This window comes from Syngnathus floridae, chromosome 6 (assembly GCF_059516105.1).
Source record: "Syngnathus floridae isolate MCC-2025c chromosome 6, RoL_Sflo_1.0, whole genome shotgun sequence".
Classification (NCBI taxonomy): Eukaryota; Metazoa; Chordata; class Actinopteri; order Syngnathiformes; family Syngnathidae; genus Syngnathus; species Syngnathus floridae.
Window position 1 is genome coordinate 7,411,853 of NC_142418.1, and position 27,916 is coordinate 7,439,768.

Below are 27,916 nucleotides of genomic sequence, written 5' to 3' on the forward strand. Positions count from 1 at the left end.
GGCCTCGTGATTGACATGATTGAGATGACGCTGGCTGAAGTAATATAAATTGTTGATGGCACTTGCCGGTTTCCTGAAATAAAACAAGTTGACAAGTTTATGTAAGTGTTGTTTGGTTCTGCAGGATTAGGAATTGCGACAGCTAATGATGCTGTGATAGGCAGTCTACTAGTTGTTGTTGATTCTAATTTTGTCTCTGATTGGACACATTATGGATGACAATGTTGGCACACACTGAGGTAGTATTATTATAAGTACAGAGACACCATAAGGACAAAAACACTGAGACACTAGAAAGAGACTTTGACTTCAGACTGCATTTTGCATAATTTCAAAGGCACATTCTAGATTATTATTTCTACAACACTGGCTAAAGTTTTCCCAAGTGAGAAAGAAAGTCAATTTTTCCCCTAATGTAGTGAAATACAAGCATGTATATCATACCCCACTAATCTTGTGTAAGTGGCAATCAACCACTAAAATCACTGGAGCCCCTTGGAGAGCCCTTCTTCAAATCTTCCACTGCAATTGAGCTTGAATCCAAGGCGCCACGTTCAGACACTTTGGTGTACTAGTAATACAGGAGCGAGCATTCGTTCGCTTGTCATTAGATGACCGAGGTATTACCCAGGGGGTGCTCTGCTTGATGCAGCCGGCATCACGTTGAATGAATGTGACTAATGAAGATGGTTTGACAGCACACATGGGCAGAGATATATTTGTAGCTGACTCCCTTGAGTGTCTGTGGGATTGTTCACTGTCCCCATCACCGGCAGAGGCTTGTTAACATCTGTGTAAAAGCGTGTTTGAATTAACAGATGCATGTTGCTGGGCTTCACTTCTGCCCGTATTTAGCTGTGAGCTGATGTTGTTCATGTTTCTATGTTGTTTGTACGTTGAACTGTATATTATTTATTGTGCTTATCTAAAAGCATGTATTTCAAAATATTTACATTTAATTTAAAAAATATTTTTTTCAAAAACATATTAAAAGCACATATTTCAAAATATCTACAATCAATTAAAACATATTTTATAATATATTTTATAATATAAAAAAAAATATTGAAAAAAAAAATCCATCAAGAAACATAATGTAACATAATGTGGGCCATGAACTAGCCTGTTAACTAAGTCTGAATTTCACTTATATTCAAGTTTTATTTACTTGAAGAATGCTTGTGTTTTTACCACCTGGAAGTGCCTACAAAGTGTACAAAGTGTGTATCTTTTTATGTATGCATAAGGTCCCTTTTTTTTACAGTGTTTTCCAAAGCTCCTGCTTCTTCTTCTTCTTTTTCTTCTTCTTCTTCTTCTTCTTCTGCTTCTTCTTCCGGCAATGGCGGTGGCAAGACAAACAAGCCTCAATCATGCAGCAAAGCGAAAGTCAATATATTTCTCAATGGATGTGAGTGAGATGCCCAGGGCCTATAAAAATAATGGAGTGTGTAACATTATTCGCGGTGCCACAAATGGAAATAGCCTAGAGGGAGAAATAGCTCGCGTAAGACAGCTTCGCTCATCTGTGGGGCGATGGGGGTGGAAGGCGGGGGGGGGGGTTCACTGCAAACACTTAACCGTTGGGAGACCTGCAGCCAAAATTAGATGATTACAAAAGCCTCATTACTATGCTCTTCTGTGCCGCACGCATCCCCGCCGCCACGGCTGTGTACAGGATGGCTTTTTACAGCAAACCGATGGGAAAACCCAAAATAATCCCATGTAAATTCCCCAAAAAACATCTTCGTGCATTCTCTGATTCTACTGTAAGACTGGAAATGCATGACAATCCTAAATTAACATCCGGGGAAGTTGTTTCTTCCAAATGCTCTTCACCCCTGCACCTAATTGTACTGCGTCTACGCTTGAGTTCCGGCTAATTCCACAGCGTTTAATTCATTTCTTAAAATATTCATTACTCATTATGAACCCCCTAAAGGGGAATTCTTATTTTGCTGTATTATATTTTTTGTTACACAGTAACAGATGGATTGTAGGGGTAAGGCTAGAGGAAAGTAATGTCTTCCTAACATTTATCAAGCCAAAATATGTTGTCCACAGTTTTACGTTATATTTACTAGATAAAGTGTTTTTTTTGTTGGCGAAAGGGTGTTTTGTAAAGTATTATAACAACATCAGGGGTGCTAAATAATTATGACGCCTACTGTCAATGGAGAATTTTGGCATGTGTAGCGTGTGGTCGTACAAGGTAGCATTTGAATTTTGAATTACAGTGGTTGGCCACTCATTTGCTGAACACCACACACTGCGTGACAGTTGCTCTGGGTTTTGTGCTTGACGTTTGGTGCGCAGAGGCCTAATGAGGGCAAACATTACAGAAAATGGATAGATCCTTTATCAGTCCACTTCATGTATCATGTGAGCCCCCCCCTAGTTCTTCAACCCCAAACCCACAGACCCCTTCCTCCCCCTGACCCATCTAATCCTTAATTAACATGTCTAATTAGGCCCCGACAGCAGAGGTCAATCAAGTAATTACAAAACGAGGGATGAAAGGAACACGGGAGCAGTGAGAGCGTGACCTGGCAGCATTAGAACCTTGCCATCAGCGTGCACGTGTTTTCGTGTGCGTGTGTGCTCAGCCTGAGGCGTACACGCGTGCTTGTAGGCATGTGCAACCTTCACATGCCGTTCACATGATAAAAGACTGGTAATCCAGCCAGCCAGACTTAGAGCCTCTCTCTATTGATCTAAGGCCAAAGAGCTGGCATGCACACGTATGACTTCATCATGTATGTGTGTGTGGTGTCACGGGATCACTAGACGTGCAAGGAGCTTATATTTTACAGCCTCATCGATATCAACGAGCAGTGTTTTAATCAGTGGCGTGCATCTGGCCTAGAAGCTGTCTGCCCCCCTGAGATCTGCCCCCTTTGGAATGCCTTTAATATTGCTTTTACACTATGTGTCGTGAAGCAACTGCACCATATCCAATACCTTCAACCATCCTGCTTTTTACACGTTATATTAAGTAGTAGATTTAAAGACATGGCACATCATGTGACAAAAGTAATTCAACAAATTAACAATAAAAAAACAAACAGTGGACGTCGACCATGCATAGATAGAAGCAGTAAAGTAGAAGCAAACGGAACAGTCATATTGTCCATCAATGTTTTTTTTTTCATGTCTTCCATCCAGTGGTAGGCAGTCATATTTATTGAACGTGAACCGTGGATCAAAGTGATTTTTGTAACGTTATTACATGCTGAGCACATCTGAGTGCAGACAAGACACCCAATGAGTAAACGCACCTTCATTATTCCACGATAATAATTCGAACCAACAGCATATCAAACGCTAATGTATCTAATTAAGATGTTAGTTCAGAGGTCGTGAGCGTTCATTCAGAATTTTAATGTGGTCACGTGTTTGTCTGTCAAATTCTGTATGTCTCTTTTTTCCTATTTGCTGCCATTTTTCCCTCTGAGATCCTTTTACGTCCCTCCCGCCGAGCAATTCGTTTGGGGAGATTAATAGAAGCGAGTCTTGTCACAAATCATCCACTGTGCATTTCTCTATTAATCCTGTGAACCGTTGCTTGTGCCTACTCTAACATTTTCTCTGCTTCCGAGTCTTTTCGTAAACGTCAGGAGAGCATGTGACAAACGTACGTATTTACCCCTAAATTATGACTAGTCAAACCAGTCACAGGGGTCGGAGTGGGGCGTGGACCTTGTTTGTTCGTTCCCGCATGGAATTTTTAAATATTCACTGGGCAGATTGGATCTTAAAATGATGAACAATCCACCTTAGTCCCAGATGGCCTAGTAACAGATAAACAAACATCAAATTATATTTTTTAACTATATATCGTGGAACATTATGGAATGAACAGGAGGCTACAAATAGCCCACGGGCCACAGTTTGGACACCACGTTTGTTATTCTAGTAGTGTGTGTAGCGGACATCCCAGAAGAGAACTCATATCGTGGAGCAGAATTAGACAAGCGCGTTGTTGTTGTTCATGCAGAGCTGCGGGAGCACCGCGCAGGGGGTGGTGGGTGAGGGAGGAAGGGGTGTTCGCGGGGGTTCATCTAAAAGTGTCACCCGCTGCCAAAGATAACACCCCATTGAAATTCATGGAGGCTGAGTTAGTCATGAATATAACAATGAGGGGATGAGAAACCCATGCGTGCCCAGGCGCACACAAACACAATAGGATCTCTCACACACACCGGAGCAAACACCTACTTTGCACCCGGGTGGCTTGGGATGTAAATGTATTAAGGAGTGTGTGTTTGTGTACGTGCGCGCTTGTGTGACGTGGGGTGTGGTGTGGAAGCAAAACGGGGATCACCACTCCTTTTCAAAGCCCAACAAGAGAGGCATGTGATGAAACGTGGCAGGATGAAGGGAATAAAGGCATGAATGCATGAAAGTTAATAAAGTACAAACATTTTGTTACTATATTGTCCTCTCCGTTCAGGAAGTAGGACACACATGGGCATAGTTTAGGGGTCCTTTAAATGGGTATATTTAAGTGTCGTATAGGTCAGATGATCAAGAAAATGATGGTTATGTTTATAATGAGATGTTTCTGTTATGCTCTATTAGTGGACAATGTGGAAGCATGTTCATATACCGTAATTTCAGGACTATGAGCTGCACCTGAATATAAGATGCACCATCTGAAATTAGGGAAGAATCCTGTTTTGTTCATATAGAAGATGCGCCGGACTATAAGCCACAGGTGTTTTAGTGTTCAATATCCATAAGAAAGAGAATATACACAAATCATGCAATATCACAAAAATCATGAAAACTCCGTAGATAGACTGCACCTGACGATAAGCTGCAGGATTCAAAGCGTGTGCCTTATAATCGGTAAAATTCGTAAGATTGTGAAATATGGTAAAAATGTTATGAATAAAATGATACATTTTAAACTGTACAATTTTTGTGTATTAAGTGTGTATTAAGGGGATTTTTGGGAAAATCTTTTGGGAAAAAGTGAAGTGTGGAGAGTTCAAAGGAATGGTAGATTAGAAGTTCAAGCGATTTAAATTTACTTGTTTGCATCAGACTGGTCACAGCCCAGCATAATTGTCACCTGTACTATAGTTTGATTATGCGAGTCGTTAGAGTAAGGCGATTCAAAAGATTACTATAACACTTTCCTTTTTTTTTTTTACATACTTATTATGCTGTGCTAGATTGGACTGGTTAACTTCTGTTACTTGCATTTAACAAAGGTTTCACGATGCCAACGTCTTGGATCATTCCGAATATAATTGATCTCAATGGGAAATGTTGCTTTGAACGTTTTTTTTTTTTTCTGGCAAGCAATCTTACAGCATGTGATGAAAGGAAGTGCTGATATCCCGTGATATCCCTTTAGATGTAAATTTTGCGGCTAAACGATGACCTGACACGACCGGGCCGCTTTGAACCAGCCCAAGTGATTGATGGCTAGGGGGATGCATTCCGGGCATTTGTCTGCGCGAAAGTGTGGACTTTAGTGTGTCAGATCAATACGACCATTTGTTCTTTGTGGTTGGATGTGTTTCTGTTCTCATTTATTAGGCCAAGGTAATAACTGCATATGTTTCCTATGCATAGCAGAGGAAGAAGACCTAAATCACATGACCTGATGCAGACAACTGTATGATAATATTTAGTAAAGTTGATAAATTGTTAGGCTCACCAACAGGTGGATTTTTTTTCTTAAACGTCATAGCTATATATGACAATGAACGATAAAATTCGTATTGGCCAGATTTTTCAGCTCAAAAAAAAAAAAAAAAAAAATTATGTGCGAGGGAAAATAGACATTTTTGAAATCATTATCAAAAATATGTTGAAGGAGACTTAAAGATTTTGACGGGTGTAATGAGCGATACAATTTCATAAAAACTCACCAGCAAGGAGAAAATTCTGTATATCCAAATACCATCATTGTTTTTTGCCTTATTGTCAAATTTTTGCCTTGTTGAAAATAACAAATGTATCACCTCTCTTTGACCCTTGAACTGTCTGAAATGTGGCATAAAAGTCCATCTCTTCCTTACACTGGAGGAGCCATTCGGCATTATGTCGCCTCAAGATTGAAAGTCTGAGAAATACTCAGTATGAGGTAACTCAAGGAAAATGTTTTTTTTTTTTTTTTGCAAGTTCCTGAAAAGTACCAATTCTGGAGATGCAAGGATGTATGACTCCCCTCATGTTAAGGCTTGTAGTTGCTGCTTGGTTGCACGCAATTAAAAGTGTATGGCTGCTGGTAAGCTTCAGCAGTGGAGTGGTGCTTGTGCATAATGGACGAGATCCCCCCATCAACCCCCTTCTCAGTAGCAAAGAATACATTATACTAGCCCCAGAATGACATAACAGCTTTATTACATTAATGAAATACAAGAGCGATCCTAGCATAGTGCAATTATACGAAGAAGTCATTGATAGCGTTTTGGTTTTACTGATCTTATAATTGGACTCGTGCGTGTTCTAAGATACAACTCATTAAATCAACATTTTGCGTCGGCAGTCGTACACACCTCAGGCTTTTAAGCGGATTCAGGCAGCATTTGCAGTATATTGGTCTTCATTAATAAAAAACAATAGCATATTTCTATTATACAGAGCCTAACAAATGTATTAAATTAGGACCCAATCCAAAATGTATGCCTTAAATCAAGTACGGTGGGGATTACCGAAACAATTAATAAGAGGTTTATCATTAATCTAATACGGTGATGCTGTAGTATCCTTTTTTTCTTGTGCTACATTAATTTAAAAATGATTTAAAAAAATGGAAAAAAACTAAAGTGTGTGATAATTTTGGGATTCAAATGTGAAATTAAAAGAAAATTATAGAGATTAATTTTGAGTATGAAGAGCTCAAACTCACTTGTTGATCCTCATTCCAAATTGTTCAAGTCAAGAGCTCAACAGAAAATAAGAGTTCTCATTAAAACATCCCATGACTGAATATTTTATATGGGCTGTGGTGTCATAGTAAAGCATTGTAACTAATGTTCTCAAAACAGAGTTCATTGGATTTCAGTAGAAAATTATAGAAAAACTGAACTAGAAAGTGTTAGAATAGGACAGGAAAGGAACACAAGGAAATATAACATACTGTATATACACTAACTCTCCCTTTTCTTAAGTAGAAAAAGCCAAAGACAAAGCAAACGCCACAGCAAGTAAGACCTCAAGGACGTTCAACTCCCGAGGTCCCTCCACTCAAATCTAACAACTTCCCTCTAAATGGGAAAACCCATTAAGTGGAGAACCTACAAAGGTGAAGTGGAGTTACAGTACACAAGCAATCAATCCAGAGAGTAGGAGTAGAAGAAGAAAAAACACACACACGATATTGAGCACGACGGATGGAGTCGGGCGGGTTTCAAGCTGGCAGTTTTCTCTCACTTCTTTCAGTTGTGTTTCGGGGAGACAAATAGTCTGTAGCATAGAGGACACAAACAACGTCCTCTCTACGGTGAAGAAATGCTAAAGTGGCCCGGATTTTTCGTCCACTTAGCACACCACGGACAAAGCAGGACACAGTAGGACATGTTAGAAGCCAGAGCGAAGAGGTGTCATTACTTTTTGAGATTAAACAAAATAATTTCTTGTTTTTTTCTCCCATTTTCCATGACCTGAACTCAAAGATCAAAGACATTTTCCATGTATGGAAAACTGCGATCTTGTATGTGATTTCAATTCAATTGGCTGCATGTGGGTTGTAACCGCTTGATATGTAAATAACGATAGTGAGTCTACAGAAAATTGAACATTCCCCAGGTAGGCTTCTGCAAAGCATCGCGTAAGAAGCAAAAGGTCTATGCTGGGAACTAACTGTTTGCAGCAAACCTTTATGACAATCTTTTGAATTACAGATGTGCCGTTATTGTTTGTGTTTCTTTCCTTTCACATATAATCATTAGAGTAAACACAATTGCAGAACATATTATGGCTTCATTCATGCATACGATTGCATATTATATGTGGACTCCCTCGTGGTACAGCTGCTCTAAGATATGCTTTTCTTGCTTTTGCATAGGATAATTGCTGCACTTAGTGCTGGTGATATATGCAACTGCATTTACCATGTATTACCTTTTATTACACCTGAACGCGTGCTGTTTCCCTCCCAAAAGTATTGGAAGAGTGAGGTGCACCTTGAATTTATTTCTGAGCAGATAAACACTATCTCTCCATCCCTCCATCTCCTCTTTTCTCCATGTCTTCTTCCCTCCCCTGCTCTCTCCCTCTCTCCCTCCCTCCCTCCCTCCCTCCCTCCCTCCCTCCCTCCCTCCCTCCCTCCCTCCCTCCATCCATCCATCCATCCATCCATCCATCCATCCATCCATCCATCCATCCATCCATCCATCCATCCATCCATCCATCCATCCATGGCAGAAAATTTCCAAGACATTCCACTCTAGCAGGTGCTCATGCACTCTCTCGATGATTCTTCTGTGATTCTCTGTCATCGTCTTGAAATCAGCCATCGAAACTGTCCACTCGATGACCCCCTTGAGTTTGGGAAAGACGGAGAAAATTACAGTGAGCCACGTCAGGTGAGTGGAGAGGTTGCTCCAGCGCAATAATATTCTTCTCAACCAAGACAGTGTGAGCAGGCGCTTTCTGATGGTGATAAAAGATGAAACGTTTTGTCTCAGTAACTCTTTATGCCCTAATTTCCATCCGCATAAAATAATCAAATGTAGTACATAAGGTTGGCAGACATGAAATCGTTTCTCATTGATTTATCGTGGTTGCAATCTGCAATGTTTACATGCATGTTTGTGCCTGTAGAGCTCCACTCTTTTGTTGTTTTAGTCACGCCCCACCCTCGGCTGTGTCACCATGTATGTATAGGTGAAAGAGGAGGCATCCTCTAATCGGGTCATCAAAGTTAATGTAGTGTTAGTCACGCAAAAGCATAACAATCTTGAGAATATCTTCCATTTTTCACATGTCCTGAGTGTTGTTGTTAGTCACCTAAATGTTGAACAGAGGCTGTGATTTACCAAAGTCAAATTCCTTGTTTGGCACGCTCAAACATGGCGAATAAAAAACTCTTGAATCTTGAATCTTGAAGTTCATCAGAATCAGCGTTCCAGAAGGCAGACACCATAGTCACCATGGAAAACGCTTGCCTTGACATCTATTGTGGGGTTCTTCGTTGTTGTCTGTTATTTTATTTGTGCCGGGCTCTGAGAGAATGTGGTGCTGCGTGAGGGCCACTATAAAAGCTCGCACACTGCAACAAATTAGTCCAGAGAGCCAAACGCCCACGGGAGAGCAGTACTGTGAGGATGGATGAAATGAAAGGGAGTGCTTGCAACTCAGTCACTATCTGGTCGCAGGCTTTTAAATGGGAGGCTGGACTTAAGTGTGACACGTGCAATAACTAATTATGCGCAGCATGCTCAGGCGGGTAGTGCAAAACAGCCTGAAAGCACCTGATAAAGAAACTCAGGCCATGAACATGTGAAATAAAAAAACATATAGTGGAACCTCTAAAGTCATTGAGGTAAACAATTTGTATCAGCGTTTTTGATGAAACATGGGGCTTACTCTGTTTAATGTTTTTTTGGCGATGGTGAGGCCAGGGACAGTGGGAATACAATTGTCATTTTCGAGTATCAATCATCAACCTTTTAAAGGTTATGCTACAGAATTGCTATTAGATTCGGGTCTGGACTTCGATTACCACACAGCAAACCCTTCATTTTAAGCAATTCAAAATTCTAGATTTATGAATTAGGAAGGTGGTTTGTCAAGTAAATACATCTCAACTGATGCCTTAAATTCCATTGAGAGCATTCTGAGGTGTGATATGAGCTAATACTGTATGTGGCACAGCCCACTTGGGCATATTGGGAGTCATCCATGTCTGTTAGCTGCAAAACAGTTTGACTTCATGAATCAGATCTGTTTTGCTGGTTTTCCCTCCCGCCAGGCTTTGATGATGTGCTGCTGCTGCGGAGCGAACAGCTCCGAAGGGGCTCTGGCACGAGGGACATGTCTCCTGCCGCAAGTAACCCTAGAGCGGGGGCATCCTCGTGGGGCCGTAAAAAAAAAAATCCTGCAGTGTGCTGGTTGTAAAGATGGAGCTGCTTGACCTTGCCACACTGACATCACAGGATTTGATTATGTGTATATTTGATTATGGTGGAGGGAGAATTTGAAAAGGATAGAGTATTATTTGTCGCATGTGCATTCAAGTCTGCCACAATGACAAACATCCTTGAGTGTATTGAGCCATAAAATGATGTGGTGGCCCTGATTTGGCTCACAGGCCTCGAGTTTGACAACTGTGCCTTCATCGGTGAGCCTTAGTAACTAAAGCTGACTGCAATGAATCAGCTGCTGGGGAGGAGATTAAAATGGTGGTGCAGCATTGTTGGGAGGGATCCCGGATTTACGGCAGAGTAACACAGTGATTACATAGAAGTCAGGCTAAATGGACACGTGTGGGTACGTATGCTGTTGGAAATGCTGCATTGATCCGTTTGCCATGACAATCACGTTTACACAGTGAAGGTCAAATGCCTCAATGGCCTTTTTTGTTTTGCTTTTTTTTTTTCTCAATAGATTGAAACATCCTGAGCAATAACGACAACAGGCTTTTTCTTGGAAAGCTTCGACGAAAGTTTCGGTGTCGCCTGGAGGCCTCGTGTCACAATATCAGCAACTTAATGTCTCTCACTGTGCTTAGCAAGGGTTGAGAGATGATAGTTCGACTCCAACTTCTGTCTCATCGCACACACTGATTACCCTGCTTGCAGCGAATGCCATCTAATTAGCATCTGTGGTAATTAGCCGAGACGTTAAAAGCCTTATAATCAACTTTTCTCATTCACTCATTGGACTCCCCGGGGCCGTCAGGTCTGTCGGCGTGCGCTTTCTTTCTCCCCACCAGGCAAACATGCATTATACATGCTGCGTTACACAGCTTACTTTTGTCGGATGCTGACACACAGTCGATCCCAAATTGACTTCACAAATCCAAAGCAATTTCACCTCAACTGATTTTGGAGCATCTTGCTCTGAAGGTGTAGCGGAGACAAGACAAAAACTTATTTAGGATTCCGAGGTAGGGGTGTGAAAAATTGTCGTCAGGTGATGAATTGGTTTACATTGGGTACTGTAGGGTAAGGAAAAAACATAACATTTATTTTTTTGTGCAAACACCATATGTGTCATAAACCTTTGTTTCAGATTAAGTCAGATTAAAATCAAAACCACACAGGTCAATTTTACATCTGTAAGGGGAAATCTTGAAGTCCCTCTTAAATGATATGTAGACCATGCGCGATGCTTGTGCTGTATTTAAAGGATATGGATATTTGGCCAGATATTGAGTTTGCTGTAACCATTTCTAACAGCCCCCATCTACAAAAATACCCGAGAAAGAAAAATTCACCCCTGTGCGCAGTTAGTACAAGAACTTGGGTGAACGTAAAGCATTTCATGCATTGTCAAAAATCCGAGGTTCCATTTTAAACCATCAGAATGCTGAAATGTTTCCCAGTAGCCGTGGCTCGCCTAATAGCACGAAGGAGTGTCTGCCAAATTACACTTAGCTGAACAAAATGCAGCTATGGTTAAGGTAATTGCTACTCAGTCTGCAATCTGACCTCCTGTGAGCTGTTCCATCCCCCAAAGCACTGACTAATGGCTCAAAATGTAACCATAACATAAAACAACTTCATTTAATTAATTTCTCCCAATTACTTTTCACGTTATAAAATTCAACTCATTTATTATCTTTATTGGATATTTACACCAATATATGTTTCTGTTTTGGGGATTTGGTCATCCTGTATTTTAGGGGTATAGCTATGAGAATTGTTGAATTTCTGATTTTAATTTTAATTGGCTTGTTTTAGTTTGCCCCCCCCCCCCCTCCATCCCTAACAGAAAGTGCTCTGAATAAAGTATACAAACATTGAGCCAAATAAGGTTAGCTCTGATTTGCACATGAGAGAATTCAGGTTTTCCTCACCGTGAAACAAATGAGGCGCCGCACGGATTCTATTCAGGCAATTACTTAACAGTCGGTGGGCGTAGGTGAGAAGTTGCTAACCCTCACTTAGGATGCTGCCAAACAGTGTGTGTGTGTTTGTCCGTGCACGCCTGCGTGTGTATTGGCATGTATTCATCCTCCACTAATCATCATCACAACACAAACACCAACTTGTGCTCCATGCTGTGCCGAATCACACGGTTCACGCAAGCTGCTGTCACACACGCTAAACGGGGAATAAAAGCGCACGTGATATTGCTATGTTGGTGGTCAAGTGTGGGCGTACGAGATAAAGATTGAAGGAAACAAAGTATCTCACATAAATGAGCACATTCATTAACATAAATATTTGCGTTACATTTTTTCATGGGACAACACTGTGGGATGAGTAAATTAACTGATCCATCAAAATAGCACAACACAAAGCCCACTGCTGGCAACAAATGTGACCTCATGTGAAAATGTAAATTTTGCTTTCATTATTTTTAACAAATTTACAGACTTGAAATGTCTTAAAGTAAATGTAAACACATAAATACCCCAAGGCTCCAAAACTATAGTACACTAAAAGGGTCCTATTTCCCCCGCTACTGGCTTTTGTTATACGACAATGGGCAAAGCTAAGGTGTGTAGTTACTACATAACCAAGAAGCCAAATAACAGCTTTTAATTGGTTTAGCTAATTAAAAAGCAAAACAAAAAAACATTACTTATGTTTTGGATTTGACATGATTGTGCTTTATGAATGTCATTAGTGCAGTTAGAAAATGGAGGATTTTTGTATTTTTATAAGTCACTCGAATGTTGTACAGAGGTTGAGATCAACCGGAGTCAAGTTCCCTGTGTGGCATGCACAAACTTGGTCAATAAAGCTGATTGCGTTTCTGATCCATCCATCCATCTGTCCGTCCGTCCGTCCATCCATCCATCCATCCGCCCATTTTCAACACCGCTTATCCGGTCGAGGGCCACGGGAGTGCTGGACAATATCTCAGTTGACATGGTGTGAGAGGACCTTTAAATACAAATTTATAGAAACAGATTTTTTTGTATTTCACAAAGGACAAAAAATGCAAAAGGAAAAAAAAGTGTATCCTAGTTGACACTGCGCGAGAGGACTTTGAAATACATATTTGTAGAAATAGGTACTTTGTATTTCAAAGAGGAAAAAAAAAATACTTGGTTCTTATATTGCTGGTCATTAGGCAGTTACTCTACGGAACCAACTAGTTGCAATTTAAAAGCAATTCAAAAGTTATTTTTACATTATATATTCTTTTCAAACTTTTTCTTGCCATTAAGAAAAAAAGTGAATATCTACTGACCTCCTTTACAAATGATTTGCTTTTAACTTCTTTCATCCAACTTTATAAATTGCAGTTTTTCATGTGAATACGCTGAAGCACGCTGCGGTGTGAATGAAACCCTCTCTGAGATTAATTTCCTCCCCTCAGTCTGCCAAGTGACCGTCCCTGAATATTACAATGCGCCGACTCGAGGATAAACGTACTGTATCAAGAATTAATGACATGCTGCACATAATTGCATTCATTCCACTCACTCTATCTGTCCCCTTGTTCAACCTAGCTCAAATTGATTTATCGGTGGCCACGCACATCCGCGCGCCAGTGGGGGAGGAGGAGGAGGTTGCCCGGTTACTGACGGAGCGTGTCTCTTATTTAACTTAGGAAATAAATTGATGGTGGACGGGAACAATATCAAAACACTGCAAGGCAATCGATTCATTAAAACGCACACACAAATGCTCACTCGATGCACGCACACACACACACAAACACACACATAAACACACACATACACACACGCACACACACACACACACACACACACACACACACACACACACACACACACACACACACACACACACACACACACACACACACACCAGAGCCAAACAGCCACTTTACCACAAGGTGATGATGACGACGCTCCATCAATGCCGCCGATGTACCAGAGCCGAGCGCAAGCGCACTAAAACGCGCCATTTCAAATGACATCCTGTCCGAGCGAATGTATGGCCCTTTAATGGAGGTGATTACCTCCCGCGTGTTGCTCTCTATTTGTCCCTTTTTGGCTCTCTGCTCTCTTTGGCACGAAATAGCTGCGCTGAAGTGTTGACGGTAAGCACAGTGACCTTGAGAAGTCATTGAGGGGGCGAGATGGAGGATGAAGGAAAAGGCACGCATCACTGCAGAGTGAGATTGTCTGATGCCGTTTGAAAGACTTTACATGTTCTCGCTAGAAAACAAACATCATGCCTCTGTCGAAGAGAAATGTGGAGCAGCATCAAATGGATCACAACTACTTATGGGTTATTCATCAAAAGAAAATACGAGAAATGTAAGACATTGAATTGAAATGATGTCCATGACATGGTTTTCCATGAGAACGTTCACAAATTATTAGACACCTTGCTTCCCCATTTATCCACTGATTCCAACCATTCTACTACTACTAATAATAATGCATCAAATGTAACTGGTGCCTTTGTGTAACAAAATCAGTGTGCTTCATAATAGATACTTTTGTTCCTTCCAAGTGTGCACACACAAGAAACAGTTTATACTTGCACTCTCAGGGGTTGATATCAAGGTGTCGTGCTCTCAGGGCATTGAAAGAGCAGTCGGTGGCTAGAGGAGAGAAACCGCAAAGCCTCTTGAGACATTTGGAAAACAGTTCTCTGGGTTTTTGATGCTCAAGGCCAAATGGGTTGGCAAGTCGTCTCAAAATGACATCACAAGTGAGATGTTCACATCATTCGGCCAAGTGAAGGCATTACAAGAGACATGAAAGATTTGTCCGAATTGGAATTTGACTCAAATTGACGGTGGCATGCGAGACTTTAGTGAGCATCGAAAGCAGTGCTGTGCAAACATTTGTTCTCTAGGGCCACATTTGATTTTGGAAACTGATGGACTGGCCAGATCATACAATAAATAATACATAAATAAATATTAAATAAAATATTTGATAAATAAATAATATAAATAAAGGGGGAATAAATAAATATTCAACTAAAAAATGCTAAAATTGGGTCAGATTGTCGCCATGTTTGTACCCATTTAAGTGCACGTTTGGTCGCAAATGTCAAAACAAGCATGTCTTTGCATTAATCTTAAATGGAAGTGAAAACAACAATACAACATCAATGCGTGAAGATGTCAGTTACAAATGTCTATAAATGCCCAGCGGGCCTTCCCCAGAGACCCGCTTCACTCGGTGTGTGCTCGATGAAGCTCTCCAACAGAATCGACTGGTCAGGAGGTTGGCGCTTGTATGCACGAGGATGAGTGGGTGTGGGGCAGGGGGGGTTTACTCCACTGTGTACGGCATTTAATTACCGTGGTGACCGACAAGTCCTCAGAGACGACTGGGATGACTTATCTGCATTGAGGTAAAATATTAGAATGTGTATTTATTGGATCTCACTAAATTGTGCATCCAAGTGTACTGAATATGGTGACTGTTAACTGTATTTTACTTTTGAGAAGTAATCTATTTTGGGGGTTTTCAGAGGTAATAAGGAAAATATTTTTTCATTGTCAGTAGTGTTTTCTATTCATTTTTTGTGCTAAATTAAAAACTGCAAATTAAATTGTACATCCAATTGTACTTGATATTTGCTTTCAGCTGTAATACTTTTTGTGCATATCATTATTATTATTATTATTATTATTATTATTATTATTACACTGCCAAATGTAGTAGAAATTATGTATATCTGTTATGCTGCATTGTTGCCATGTATTTATTTTGTGATTTATAATCCAACTGAACCACATGTTCTACTATTTACTTATATTGGTTTAAATCACACATAGCAACTTCAATTGAGTCTCCAATGAGCATTTGCCCAAACTTTCCTAACCCCAATGCCTTCTTTTATCCACAGACAAATAGCACATGCTGTTTTGTAATTGTCCTCTATTTTCTTTTAGCTTTTTTCTTCTTTTGCATTTTCTCTCTCCTTGTTTGTCCCCTCTCTGTGTCCGCCTCGGCTCCGACAGCAGTAGAATGATGGATGTATTACCAATGCTCGTGTGTGTGTGTGTGTGTGTGTGCGTGCGTGCGTGTTTAAACGACCTATTGTGCCCCCGCTGAAAGGCGTGTGCGCCATAAGGGCCACTCGATGTGATCTGGCGCATCTGCTATCAAGACAGGTAGTTTCTCCACCTGGGGGGGAATTTCTCATTGTGCCTTTGTCTCGCTGTCTCCTCCAATCTGTCTAACACACGCACACAAAAGCACACAATCAGACTTCCTCGGATGTGTACCAGAGGATAGATTGACTGCCATCAGTCATGTGTCTGTAAAAGATGATGAAGGGCGAGGTCTATCATCCTCTGACCCACCGAGGCTTCCGCACTCCTCATTATTCTGAAGAAAGGCAGAATTGTTTCATTCATTTTACATTAGATTGTACAGGTGTACCTCATGTCGCGTCTCATATGATTGACATTTGAATGGCTTTTTTAATATCAGTTCATTTAATAGTTGCTCCATTGTTTTCTTTAAAATGTATTTGAAAGGCTGCCTAACAACAATGGATCAAGAGCATCTCTGGCTTTGCTGTGACAAGTAATGATTTTTTCCTGTTGAAGTTTGAATGGCATTCAGTCGAAGGGATTCAAATTGCACACGGCGACGACGGCTGCTGTCAAAGCGTGTCCATAGCAAGTCAAAGGAGCTTTTAGTGCAATTCTTCAGGTCAATACATGGTGAGAAAGAAGTTCATTGATTATTTGCCTTTGTCCAGCATGGGTCAACGTTTTTGTTACGATTACAGCATTATCAAATAACAGCTTGTTGGAAATTGTTTGAAAATATCAATTAAGAAGATAAAAAAAATATAGTGTTGTTCTCGTCTCTATTAAACCTCGCTCAAATTTAATAGCAATCTCACAGTCATCTACCAAATTTTGTGTTGCTAAGTAAAACATTTTGGAAAGAATAAATAATAATATATATAATATATATAATATATATAATATATATAATATAATGAGCCTTTCAAGCACAAGCTTTTTTTTAGACATTGTTTGGTGAAATAAAAAACAGCTAAATGGACGTGAACATATCAAAGTGTCCCCTGCATCTCAAGCAACGACGACGCGGGCGAAAGAGAATCAGGAAACAGAGAGGCTGTGTTTGGACTCCCCCGTTCCCTACTTCACAATCATGATGAATGTTGATGATTGATGATTACTGAGATATCAATTTAATTCCTTCTGTGACCACACTCGCTCCTTAACGCACAAATCTTTTTTTCCACTAATCCATTCCAGTCTGTTTTCGGAATTGTTTAAATGAACTGTATCTCTCAGAGTCCACACAGTGGTTGGAACAACACTACAAAATGGTGTACGCACTATATAGGGCAACATAGAGTGTATAGGGAGTCATTCCCGGCACGGCCAGAGAAACTCTTTCATGAAAGGGAGATTAAAAATGTGAATGTCAAGGTATCCTTTTAACTGTTCAACAAGTGTCACCAGTTCACTTCTCTTTCATACGCTCTCGATCCTCCTCTCCATCCCTCCATCGCTGCCAAGGACACCATCCCTGCTGTGGTAACCATGGAGACAAGCCCAGAAGGGCTGTGGGCGAGACATGTGAGGGACTGCGGGTGACCGTGCGTGTGTGTTCTTATGATTTGTCAGGCTTACTTCCTTTGGTGTTGTTATAATGGTTGAGCCTACCAGGTGAATTATATATTTATGTTGTTTATTTGACAGGGACAGTGTACATCAATGACCATTTCTGTAGATGTAAAATTAGCTAAGGGGCTGTTTTTCAACTGTAGTCCCTGCAGCAAGGTGTGTGAAGTGTCTTGCCCAAGGACACAATGACACGTGACTCGGACAGAGCTGGGTTCGAACCGTCGACCCTCCGGTTTCTGAACGACCTGCTCTACTGCCACGGCACATGTGGTTTGGTACAGTCACAATGCCGCCTTCCTTCCTTCTGCAAAAAGTTTCATTTTGGTGTCTGGGACCGTTTTTTGCCCACTTTACCATCACTCGTAGTCACGTCATTAAATTGGTCTGAGAAGGAAATGGCCAAAATGAGCGTAAAAAGGAATATAGAGTCGGGTCTTTCCTATATTTGAGTCTATTCATTGTAAAACAAAAGTCTTTGTTTCATTCTGAAAGAGGCATCTGTGAGTCGGGTTAGGGTTAGGGTTTATATATGCTCTGCATTATAAGGCACACTCTACATTATAAGGTGCACTGTATTTTTTTTGAGTAAATTTTAACTTTTTAAGTGCGCCTCATAGTGCGGAAAATACGTTATTTATTTATTTATTTATTTATTTATTTATTTATTTATTTATTTATTTATTTATTTATTTATATTATTGTCATAGATTATGTTTTGTGTTCAAACATATATACAACACTTGCAAATTCTCTCTAAATAAAGTCCAGTTAAGTTGAGTTGTGCAGGCTAAAGCAAGAAAAGTAGCACAGTACAACCAAATGTATTGTGCATGAAGAAGTAGACTTCATATGCTTTCATAGACCACATGAAATGATGTTGCTCCAGATAGTCACTAAACTAAAATGTTTCAAATCATGAATTGTTTTTTGTATTGACTCATAACGAGCCATAAGACTTTAGACATAATTCTTTTCTAGGTTACTTTTGTATATAAATAGATAGAAATAGTCATAATTCACTCTATTTAGAGTCTAAATTCTCAAAACTTTAGAGAATAAGAGATAGCAACAAAGTGCTATTCTCGTGCCCCTGCACACAATCAATGAGCTAATGTCACTTTCACTGCTGCTGCATAATAAGGCCCTAATATCACAATCTCTCCCAGATAAAGAAGTAAAATAGAAGATTTGCACCAGGGATGAGAAAGTATAACACGGTATTGGCCAATTTTCCAAAGCACTCATTTAACGGCAGTTTGCATGAGCTGATATGAAGTGAGGTGAACATAATGTGGCAACAAAGAGAGGACAACACTTCCCCCATTCCCATGTCTCATTAATATAAAAGCTGATGATGGAGCACAAAAAACAAAAAACAAAAAAAAAATCAGGACAAAACAAAAGCTGGAAAAGTCATTACTGTTGGATGAATAGCAAAACATCAAGCTGCATGCTTGGAAACAGTTGCTGCATCAAGTATGGCATCATATGTCAGTGAAACACTTTTGGATTTAGGATTGGTAATGGAAAATGAATTGCAGAAATCAATCAATCAATCAATCAATCAATCAATCAATCAATCAATCAATCAATTGGTCTGTCTGTCTGTCTGTCTGTCTATAGGTAGATAGATAGGTAGATAGATAGGTAGATAGGTAGACATTGTAGGTAGGTAGATATTGTAGGTAGGTAGGTAGGTAGGTAGGTAGGTAGGTAGGTAGGTAGGTAGGTAGGTAGGTAGGTAGGTAGGTAGGTAGGTAGGTAAGTAGGTCGGTCGGTCGGTCGGTCGGTTGGTAGGTATCAAACACGTACAGTCCAAAATTTCATGAAGCATTGCAGTCATATACAATGCAAAATAACTACTGGATTATCATTCATTTCACTTCACACAAGCAATAATGAAACAGAAAAATAAGTTTGAAAGTGTGTCTACTTGTGTTCTGTTGTGGATTTATATGATGAATCATTAGTTTAATGGATAAAGTGAGAAAGGGGTAGGAATATAAAAAGCTATGCTTCCTCCTACTACTTTTCGAGCATTCTTTGTTATTGTTTTTTTTTTCAGTTTGTTGGTTTATTGTTCGTTTGTTTGTTGTATAGACTTAGATATGGCACTTTGAAGTGTTATTTGTTTTATTTATTTCTCTTTTTATGTTTTAAATATGTTAAAAATAAAGATATCAATCAATCAATCAATCAATCAATCAATCAATCAATCAATCAATCAATCAATCAATCAATCAATATTGCATTTAAGTTTAGGATTAGTCCTGAAACAAGTCTCACTTGTTCACTCTTCATACTTGACGTGTGCTAAGGTGACAAAAGCTGCATCTCTGGGTAAGTTGTGTAATTACTCAACAATGCAGATCTTATTTCAAAACCTCATCTAAAATATCAATCAAGTAAGATGGGTTCCTACGTTTTTTTTTTGTGTGTGTGTAGAGCTTCTTGCAGCAAAGCTTGACCAATTTTTTTTTACTTTAATAAGACATGATTGAATAGCTAGCGAGAGAGAGAGAGAGAGAGAGAGAGAGAGAGAGAGAGAGAGAGAGAGAGAGAGAGAGAGAGAGAGAGAGAGAGAGAGAGAGATACGGTATCTCAAAAGTGAGTACAAAAACTTTTATTAATGAGTGTGTTGGAAGTCACAGACAAAAATATTTTGATGCAGACAGGTTCCTTTATTTCTGAAAGAGATGACATTACAAATTTGCAGTCAATATAAGAGAAGGAAAAGGGAGTTGATAGAAAACCCACACATACAAAGGCACCACTAAAGTTTGATATTATTTCACTGAGTCATCACAATAATCGAACGCCATTGTGACAGAAGCCAGGCTGTTAAGATGAGTAATTAGTGGAGTGTATCTCTGATGATGTAAACATACACATTGAGGTCTGTGCAGCTCGCCAACGTCCGTCTTTAAGAAAAAAAAAATGCAAGTCATTACAGCATTATGTTCGTAGCCAACTTTGATCACTGTGTTTACTTACCGCCCTCATCAATTTCCACACAGTCACCAGTCGCCGCGTTTGGCTGTGAATTTGCTGTGTCAAAGTTAAGGAAATCTTCCTCTGAGCCATCAGTCCATATGTATTCAGTATTCTGGAAGACAACAAAAAAGTTGAATAAGGGACACAAATCTGAATGGTATTTGTTTGCCTTAATGCAATCCATTTTGACTGAACAATATTTGATTCAAACAGTAACACGTAAACCGATGCTTCAATTTGAGATAGTGTGGAGGTCAAGATTGCGTGATTATAAAGAATGTTGATGAATTTTAAGTGTACTATATTGAATGAAAAAAGTTTCAATTTTATAATGTTACATTGATTGTTTTGCAGTTGAATTCAAGTCCTGCCAGTGTATATTTGACAAATGGTGGAACAACATTTGTTCCAACATGTTTTCTTATCATTAATTACTCAACTCTATATGTCGTTTAATCTGGTGACAAGACAAGAGTCTGGAGAACACTTTCATTCTCCATTTGTCAAAAATACTTTCACTGAACACCAGTGACTGGATTCATTCAGAATGTTTGTCCTGGTCAATGTTTTACCAAAATTGCATCATGGAGTCCAATCCAGCCCTCTTTCGCGTCACCATTCGCTCGAATCACTTCAACAATAAATGCATTTTCCAAGTCATTGTGGATGGAGGCCAGATTTCCACTAAGAATGTTGCAGACACTCTGAAGGAAAAAGAGAATCAGAAGTTGATTTCACTCATCTAGATCTGCCAGACAGTTTGCAAGGTATATATTGACTCTGGACCAAATTGTTCAGTCCGTAGAAGGATCACTATTCGTAATAAAGCGACATCACAACTATTTTCTTCCAAACCTCTGCATCAGCAAAAGACCTCGGTTCATCTTCGTAAATGTAACATTTACAGTCCAACTGAGTCCAGCCTCGAGGGCAGCTATTGGCTGCAGCACATGGTTGTTTTGGGAGCAAAATGAGACATTTTTAGCAATTCTGGTGACAATACTAACAATAATTATAACAACAATAATAATAATGATAATAATAATAATAATAATAGTTCATTTGCAATATTATTCAGATTAACCAACCTATTTTTGCAGTCAATTTGAAAGATTCCTTCGAAGAACAAAGGCACATTGTTAAAATCTGATTGCCGAACATTTACACACAAATACGCAGCTATACATTAAGCACCATAAAAAATGTGTTAAAAAATGACAAGATGAGAACTTACGACTCCAGTGAACAGTCCACTGATTCCACAAACGAGGAACAACAGGTGAAGAGCAAATGCCATCTGGAATAGGTAAAGAAAAACACAAACAAGCAAATATTTCTATCAATATATACTATGACAGTTTTTCATTTGCATCTAACTATGTGGAAAATGGAAAAATGCAGTTAAAGTTTCAGCAGTAGGATAGGAAATTGTGTGAAGTTACCTTTGCAGTCGTGATGCTTGATACTGACAAGGAAAACCAGGCGCTTTATATATGGTCAGTTGACAGTTTTGGAATGTGTAAGGGGTATATGACGGCAGTGTCACCCATAAAAAATGTCAAACAAACAAATCAAGATTATGAGTTCCCGTTAGTCAAGAATGCAGCAACTCAATTAAGCAGAAGAAGCTGTTTTGCAATCAAGCCATAAAACTGCTGAATGAACAGTTATGTTGTTTTTAACCAGCATTTTTAAAGATTTGCAGGTTAAAAATTAGTCACTGGCAACCCAAATAGACGACTTAGAAATGCTACCTCCAATAATCTTGGTAGAATGTACAACCACAACTGGGTCACTAAAAATTTGTACGGGATTCACTTTTTTTTAAAAAATCTCACAAAAAAATGAAATAAACACACAGTAAACAAATAAACTATTGATGCTGTTGCCAGGTTTGATGTGATCGCTGCTCGGTCTCTATCTATCTATCTATCTATCTATCTATCTATCTATCTATCTATCTATCTATCTATCTATCTATCTATCTATCTATCTATCTATCTATCTATCTATCTATCTATCTATCTATCTATCATCTGTCTGTCTGTCTGTCTGTCTGTCTGTCTGTCTGTCTGTCTGTCTGTCTGTCTGTCTGTCTGTCTGTCTGTCTGTCTGTCTGTCTATCTATCTATCTATCTATCTATCTATCTATCTATCTATCTATCTATCTATCTATCTATCTATCTATCTATCTATCTATCTATCATCTGTCTGTCTGTCTGTCTGTCTGTCTGTCTGTCTATCTATCTATCTATCTATCTATCTATCTATCTATCTATCTATCTATCTATCTATCTATCTATCTATCTATCTATCTATCTATCTATCTATCTATCTATCTATCTATCTATCTATTCAATCATGTCTTGTTAAAATAAGAATTTTTTCGCCCTGCTTTGCTGCAAGAGTTGAAGAAAAAAAACTGTGTGAACCGAGTCTTAACTTGGTTCTCATCTTACTTGATTGATGTTTTAGATGAGGTTTTGAAATAAGTTCTGCGTTGCTGAGTAATTACACAACTTACCCAGGTATGCAGCTTTTGTCTTGGTAGAATGTACAACCACAACTGGGTCGCTAAAAATTTGTACAGGATACCTCTGATTCACTTTTTTTTTTAAAAATCTCACAAAAAAATGAAATAAACACACAATAAACAAATAAACTATTGATCCTGTTGCCAGGTTTGATGTGATCGCTTTATATATGGTCAGTTGACAGTTTTGGAATGTGTAAGGCGTATATGACTGTAGTGTCACCCATAGAAAATGTCAAACAAATCAAGATTATGAGTTCCTGTTAGTCATGAATGCAGCAACTCAATTAAGCAGAAGAAGCTGTTTTGCAATCAAGCCATAAAACTGCTGAATGAACAGTTATGTTGTTTTTAACCAGCATTTTTAAAGATTTGCAGGTTAAAAATTAGTCACTGGCGACCCAAATAGAGGACTTAGAAATGCTACCTCCAATAATCTTGGTAGAATGTACAACCACAACTGGGTCACTAAAAATTTGTACGGGATACCTCTGATTCACTTTATTTTTTAAAAATCTCACAAAAAAATGAAATAAACACACAATAAACAAATAAACTATTGATGCTGTTGCCATCTATCCATCCATCCATCCATCCATCCATCCATCCATCCATCCATCCATCCATCCATCCATCCATCCATCCATCCATCCATCCATCCATCCATCCATCCATCCATCCATCCATCCATCCATCCATCCATCCATCCATCCATCCATCCATCCATCCATCCATCCATCCATCCATCCATCCATCTATCTATCTATCTATCTATCTATCTATCTATCTATCTATCTATCTATCTATCTATCTATCTATCTATCTATCTATCTATCTATCCATCCATCCATCCATCCATCCATCCATCCATCCATCTATTCAATCATGTCTTGTTAAAATAAGAATTTTTTGGCCCTGTTTTGCTACATGAGTTGAAGAAAAAAAACAAACAAACTGTGAACCGAGTCTTAACTTGGTTCTCATCTTACTTGATTGATGTTTTAGATGAGGTTTTGAAATAAGTTCTGTGTTGTTGAGTAATTACACAACTTACCCAGAGATGCAGCTTTTGTCGCCTTAGCACACGTCAAGTATGAAGAGTGAACAAGTTAGAGTTGTTTCAGGACTAATCCTAAACTCAAATGCAATATTAACTTTTTGATTGGTTGATTGATTGATTGATTGATATCTCTATTTCAAAAATATTTAAAACATAGAAAGAGAAAAAAATAAAACAAAACACTTTAAAATGCCATATCTAAGTCCATACAACAAACAAACAAACAAACAAACAAACAAACAAACAAACAAACAATAAACCAACAAACTGAAAAAAAATCAAATTTTGCTTCTGCAGGATGATAAGTGGCTTTAGTGAAGTTTTGTATGTATTTCCCCAAACCTCAGGACAGCAATGCAAATACGGCAAGACAAGTGAACAATCAAGTGTCTGAAGTGAATGATAATCCAGTAGTTCTTTTGCTTTGTATATGACTGCAATGCTTCGTGAAATTTTGGACTGTACGTGTACTGTACCAACCTACCTACCTACCTACCAACCTACCTACCTACCTACCTGCCTGCCTGCCTGCCTGCCTGCCTGCCTGCCTGCCTGCCTGCCTGCCTGCCTGCCTGCCTACCTGTATTTTCATATTTCTTCTGGACGTACATTTTGTCATAGAATTTTTCAGAGAATGTTGCCACACCTTCACCATCCATCTTCATTTCAATAGACAAATGGCTATGGGCATTAAGCACATGTAGCATCACTACGTGTGACGATGACACCAACTGCCAATGTTTTACTTTGACAAATATTTTTCCAAAAGCGTATTAATATTAATTTGGATAAATGCTCTTTGACATGGACTATTCCTCTTTTTAAATTGCATGGCAGCAGGTTACAGGAGTGTCTTTTCGTAAATGAAGCTTCAAAGCCCTTCTTAATGGATCGTCACGCGTGCGCTCATTTATTAACATTAGCCGGCCTCTGAGTGGACAATAAATTTCGTCGGCTTCTTTGTGGTCGTGCCACGTACACACAGCACATGCGCAATTGACAATGTACCCACCCCTCCTCTCTCATGTCAAAGCATACCTGCTATGCTGACTTGCCACAACATTGCTACATTTCCATCCATCCATTATCCAAACCTATTATCCTCACAAAGATTTCATGAAAGTTTAAATCTACACTTGTTGACTCTGTCTGAGATCAAAATTGCTTGAGGGGGGCCTCAATTTTTGCCATGTACGGTATCTATTTATTGTTCCTGAATAGAGATGGCAATCGATGAGAATTTAGCATTGTTACAACAACAGCTGTTGTGAAAGCGCTGTACAATTATGATGTATTATATTGCTGGTTGATTCCATGGTCAGGTCAGGTCAGGGGGCACGTGTTCATAGTAACAATTTATATCCTGTATTTTTTCCACAATTACTTTAAATTAATGGCAATTTTCACTGATATTATTTCATTCCTTTATTTACAATACCAGAAAAACACATTTGGCATTTGACCAAGCATACTTGTGGTTCAGCACCCTTGGATTCGCATATTCACAAATGTTTCAACTAAAATAACTAGTACTTTCTCCCCTCAATATTTTTAAATATTTTTTATCACTCTTATTTCTTGTTATTATTTACTATTATTGCAAGTCACACAGTAGTATCCTATAGAAAGCTAATAAAATTGCTTCCTGTTCAACCATAGCAAATGTCCCCAATTTATGCCCACTTCTATCTTGTAGAAACTTCCACACTGGAAGGCAGAGATTCAAACCCAAAACTAAACCCAATGAGGGCAGATGTTCTAACCACGAGTCCACAATATTTCCTGATTTAACTGAAGCCATGTTTAAATAAAAAAGAAAAGAAGAAAAAGGCAATTAGAGAAAGCCAGATCAATCCAGGAAGCCAGTACACATGAACGTTTTATCGGAACAGCAGAGGGACAAGGAAGTGTCTCCCGGGGTCGTCGTTTGTCTTTGTCACGTTGACAAAGCCAGGAGCTGTCTGTGGACACGGAGGCTGAGAGACGCTGTCAAGCAGACAAAAGCAGCTTATTCAGCCCTTTGTGAGCCCAGGGAGTGGCATGAATTAGTGCACACAGGTATTTTCCAGGACAGAAGAAAGGTGGAATATGTGTGACCCAAAAGACACCAACCAAAAATGTCGAGCGTGAGGGATGTGTTTGACTTTCACATTGACCTTTGAAGTCAAAACCTTGAAATCTTTCCTGTTTGTAGGCAACAGATATTTTTTTTCCTATTTCCTTAAAACTAAATTTAGTGAAACTTGAGGGTGAGGTGGATGTTGCAAACCTTTGCACAGAAACTATCACAAGACTTTGCCTGAGCTTTATTTGGTGAGACTCTATCTAACAGATTAATGGCATTTCAATTAATTCTAGTAGGGAAAATGAATTGTAATAATACGACTATTTTGGGATATGAATGTGGTCACTGAACAAACTAACTTATCAGACAGTGCAGCTACACCACAGAAAAGTACAGATGCCGGAAAAATCTACTCATATACACAAAATTTAAGTATTTGTACTTCTCACCACTGGTTGTTCATGACAAGAAGAAACTCAGACAGTCATTGGGCAGGATGTGATTATATACGCAACATAACGTCCCGGTTTTGCTTTAGTCACATATGACAGACAAATACAGTAATCCCTGGTTTTTCACTGGGGTTACATTCCGAAATAGGTGAAATCTGTGAAATCCATGAAGTAGAAACCTTTTTTTTTTTTTTTTTTTTTGTTTTTTTACTATTATACAGGTACAAGATTGAAACCAAAGGACAAAACTTGTTTTCAGGCCCAAGCATTTAATTAACAAAGAGAAGTAAACAATTTCTTCCAGATAACTACAGTAATCATTTTACTGTAATTTCCGGTGTATAAGCCGCGACTTTCTTCCAAAATTTTGAACCCTGCGGCTTATAGTCAGGTGCAGCTTATATACGATTTTTTTCGTGATTTTTGTGATGACTTGATCACTTTTACTCTTAAAACTATTATATACAGTAAAAGCTACAAAACAAACTGACAAATAACTCGTTTTCAAATCAGACGAGTAAAAACTGGTCAAATATTTTTAAAAAAAGTTATTATTAAAAGTGAAGACAATTTGCAATTCTAGTAATGACACACGAATCTGATGCACAATTTGTCTTCGCGGGCCACATAGAATGATGTGGCGGCCCATATCTGGCCCCCGGGCCTTGAGTTTGACACTTGTGCTCTAAACCCTTTCTCTTACTCTGCCATGTGACTCAGAGATTACACAAAGCAGTGGCGCTGTTTGGACCATCTGCATTGTATTAAAACCCAATCAATCAGCATTTAAATTCAATTCTTCTGACATTTTGCTCACCAAAAACAAGTTATAATGAATGTGAAATCTTAATGCATTTTATTCAGAAGGTTACTTTGAACCCTGTGGCTTAAATGGCGGCGCAGCGTAGGTATGGATTTTTACGGCCTCCGGCCTCCAGGGGGCAATCTAGCAGGAAGCAAGAGCGAGACAGACGAAGAAGAGACAATGCGCCGAAGAAGACGTGCTAGTTTGTGTTTACAACATTTCGCGCATCACGCAGAACGCGATCAAGACGGACATTACTGAAAGGAAGCTTTTATACACAAACCGTCATTATGGGGGACAAAAGAAATGCATATGATGCCGC

General features: G+C 39.1%; 2 protein-coding genes and 1 long non-coding RNA gene across 9 annotated transcripts in view; 1 reads left to right on the forward strand and 2 right to left on the reverse strand.

Annotated features, from left to right (window-relative positions):
• Nucleotides 1-12,988, forward strand: part of LOC148396256 (uncharacterized) — a 33,100-nt gene extending 20,112 nt beyond the window's left edge. For all 7 annotated transcript variants that reach the window (XR_015859197.1, XR_015859196.1, XR_015859200.1 and 4 more), the window contains 2 exons: nt 8,383-8,543; nt 10,567-12,988. The gene's annotated coding sequence lies outside the window, so the exon portion shown is untranslated. The remainder of the gene's footprint in view (nt 1-8,382; nt 8,544-10,566) is intronic.
• A 7,648-nt stretch (nt 12,989-20,636) lies between these two features.
• On the reverse strand, nt 20,637-21,630 carry LOC148396257 (galactose-specific lectin nattectin-like; the record flags this gene model as incomplete). The annotated part of the gene is made up of 3 exons (XM_088378380.1): nt 20,637-20,791; nt 21,252-21,383; nt 21,535-21,630. Coding segments are annotated over 3 exons (348 nt in total), but the record flags the coding sequence as incomplete, so codon positions are not given.
• Nucleotides 21,631-21,704: 74 nt separating this feature from the next.
• LOC148396258 (uncharacterized) lies at nt 21,705-22,280 on the reverse strand. The gene is made up of 3 exons (XR_015859061.1): nt 22,122-22,280; nt 21,914-21,976; nt 21,705-21,795 (listed from the first exon to the last, which is right to left on the reverse strand). It is a non-coding gene; the product is annotated as an uncharacterized LOC148396258 (long non-coding RNA).
• Nucleotides 22,281-27,916: the final 5,636 nt, after the last annotated feature.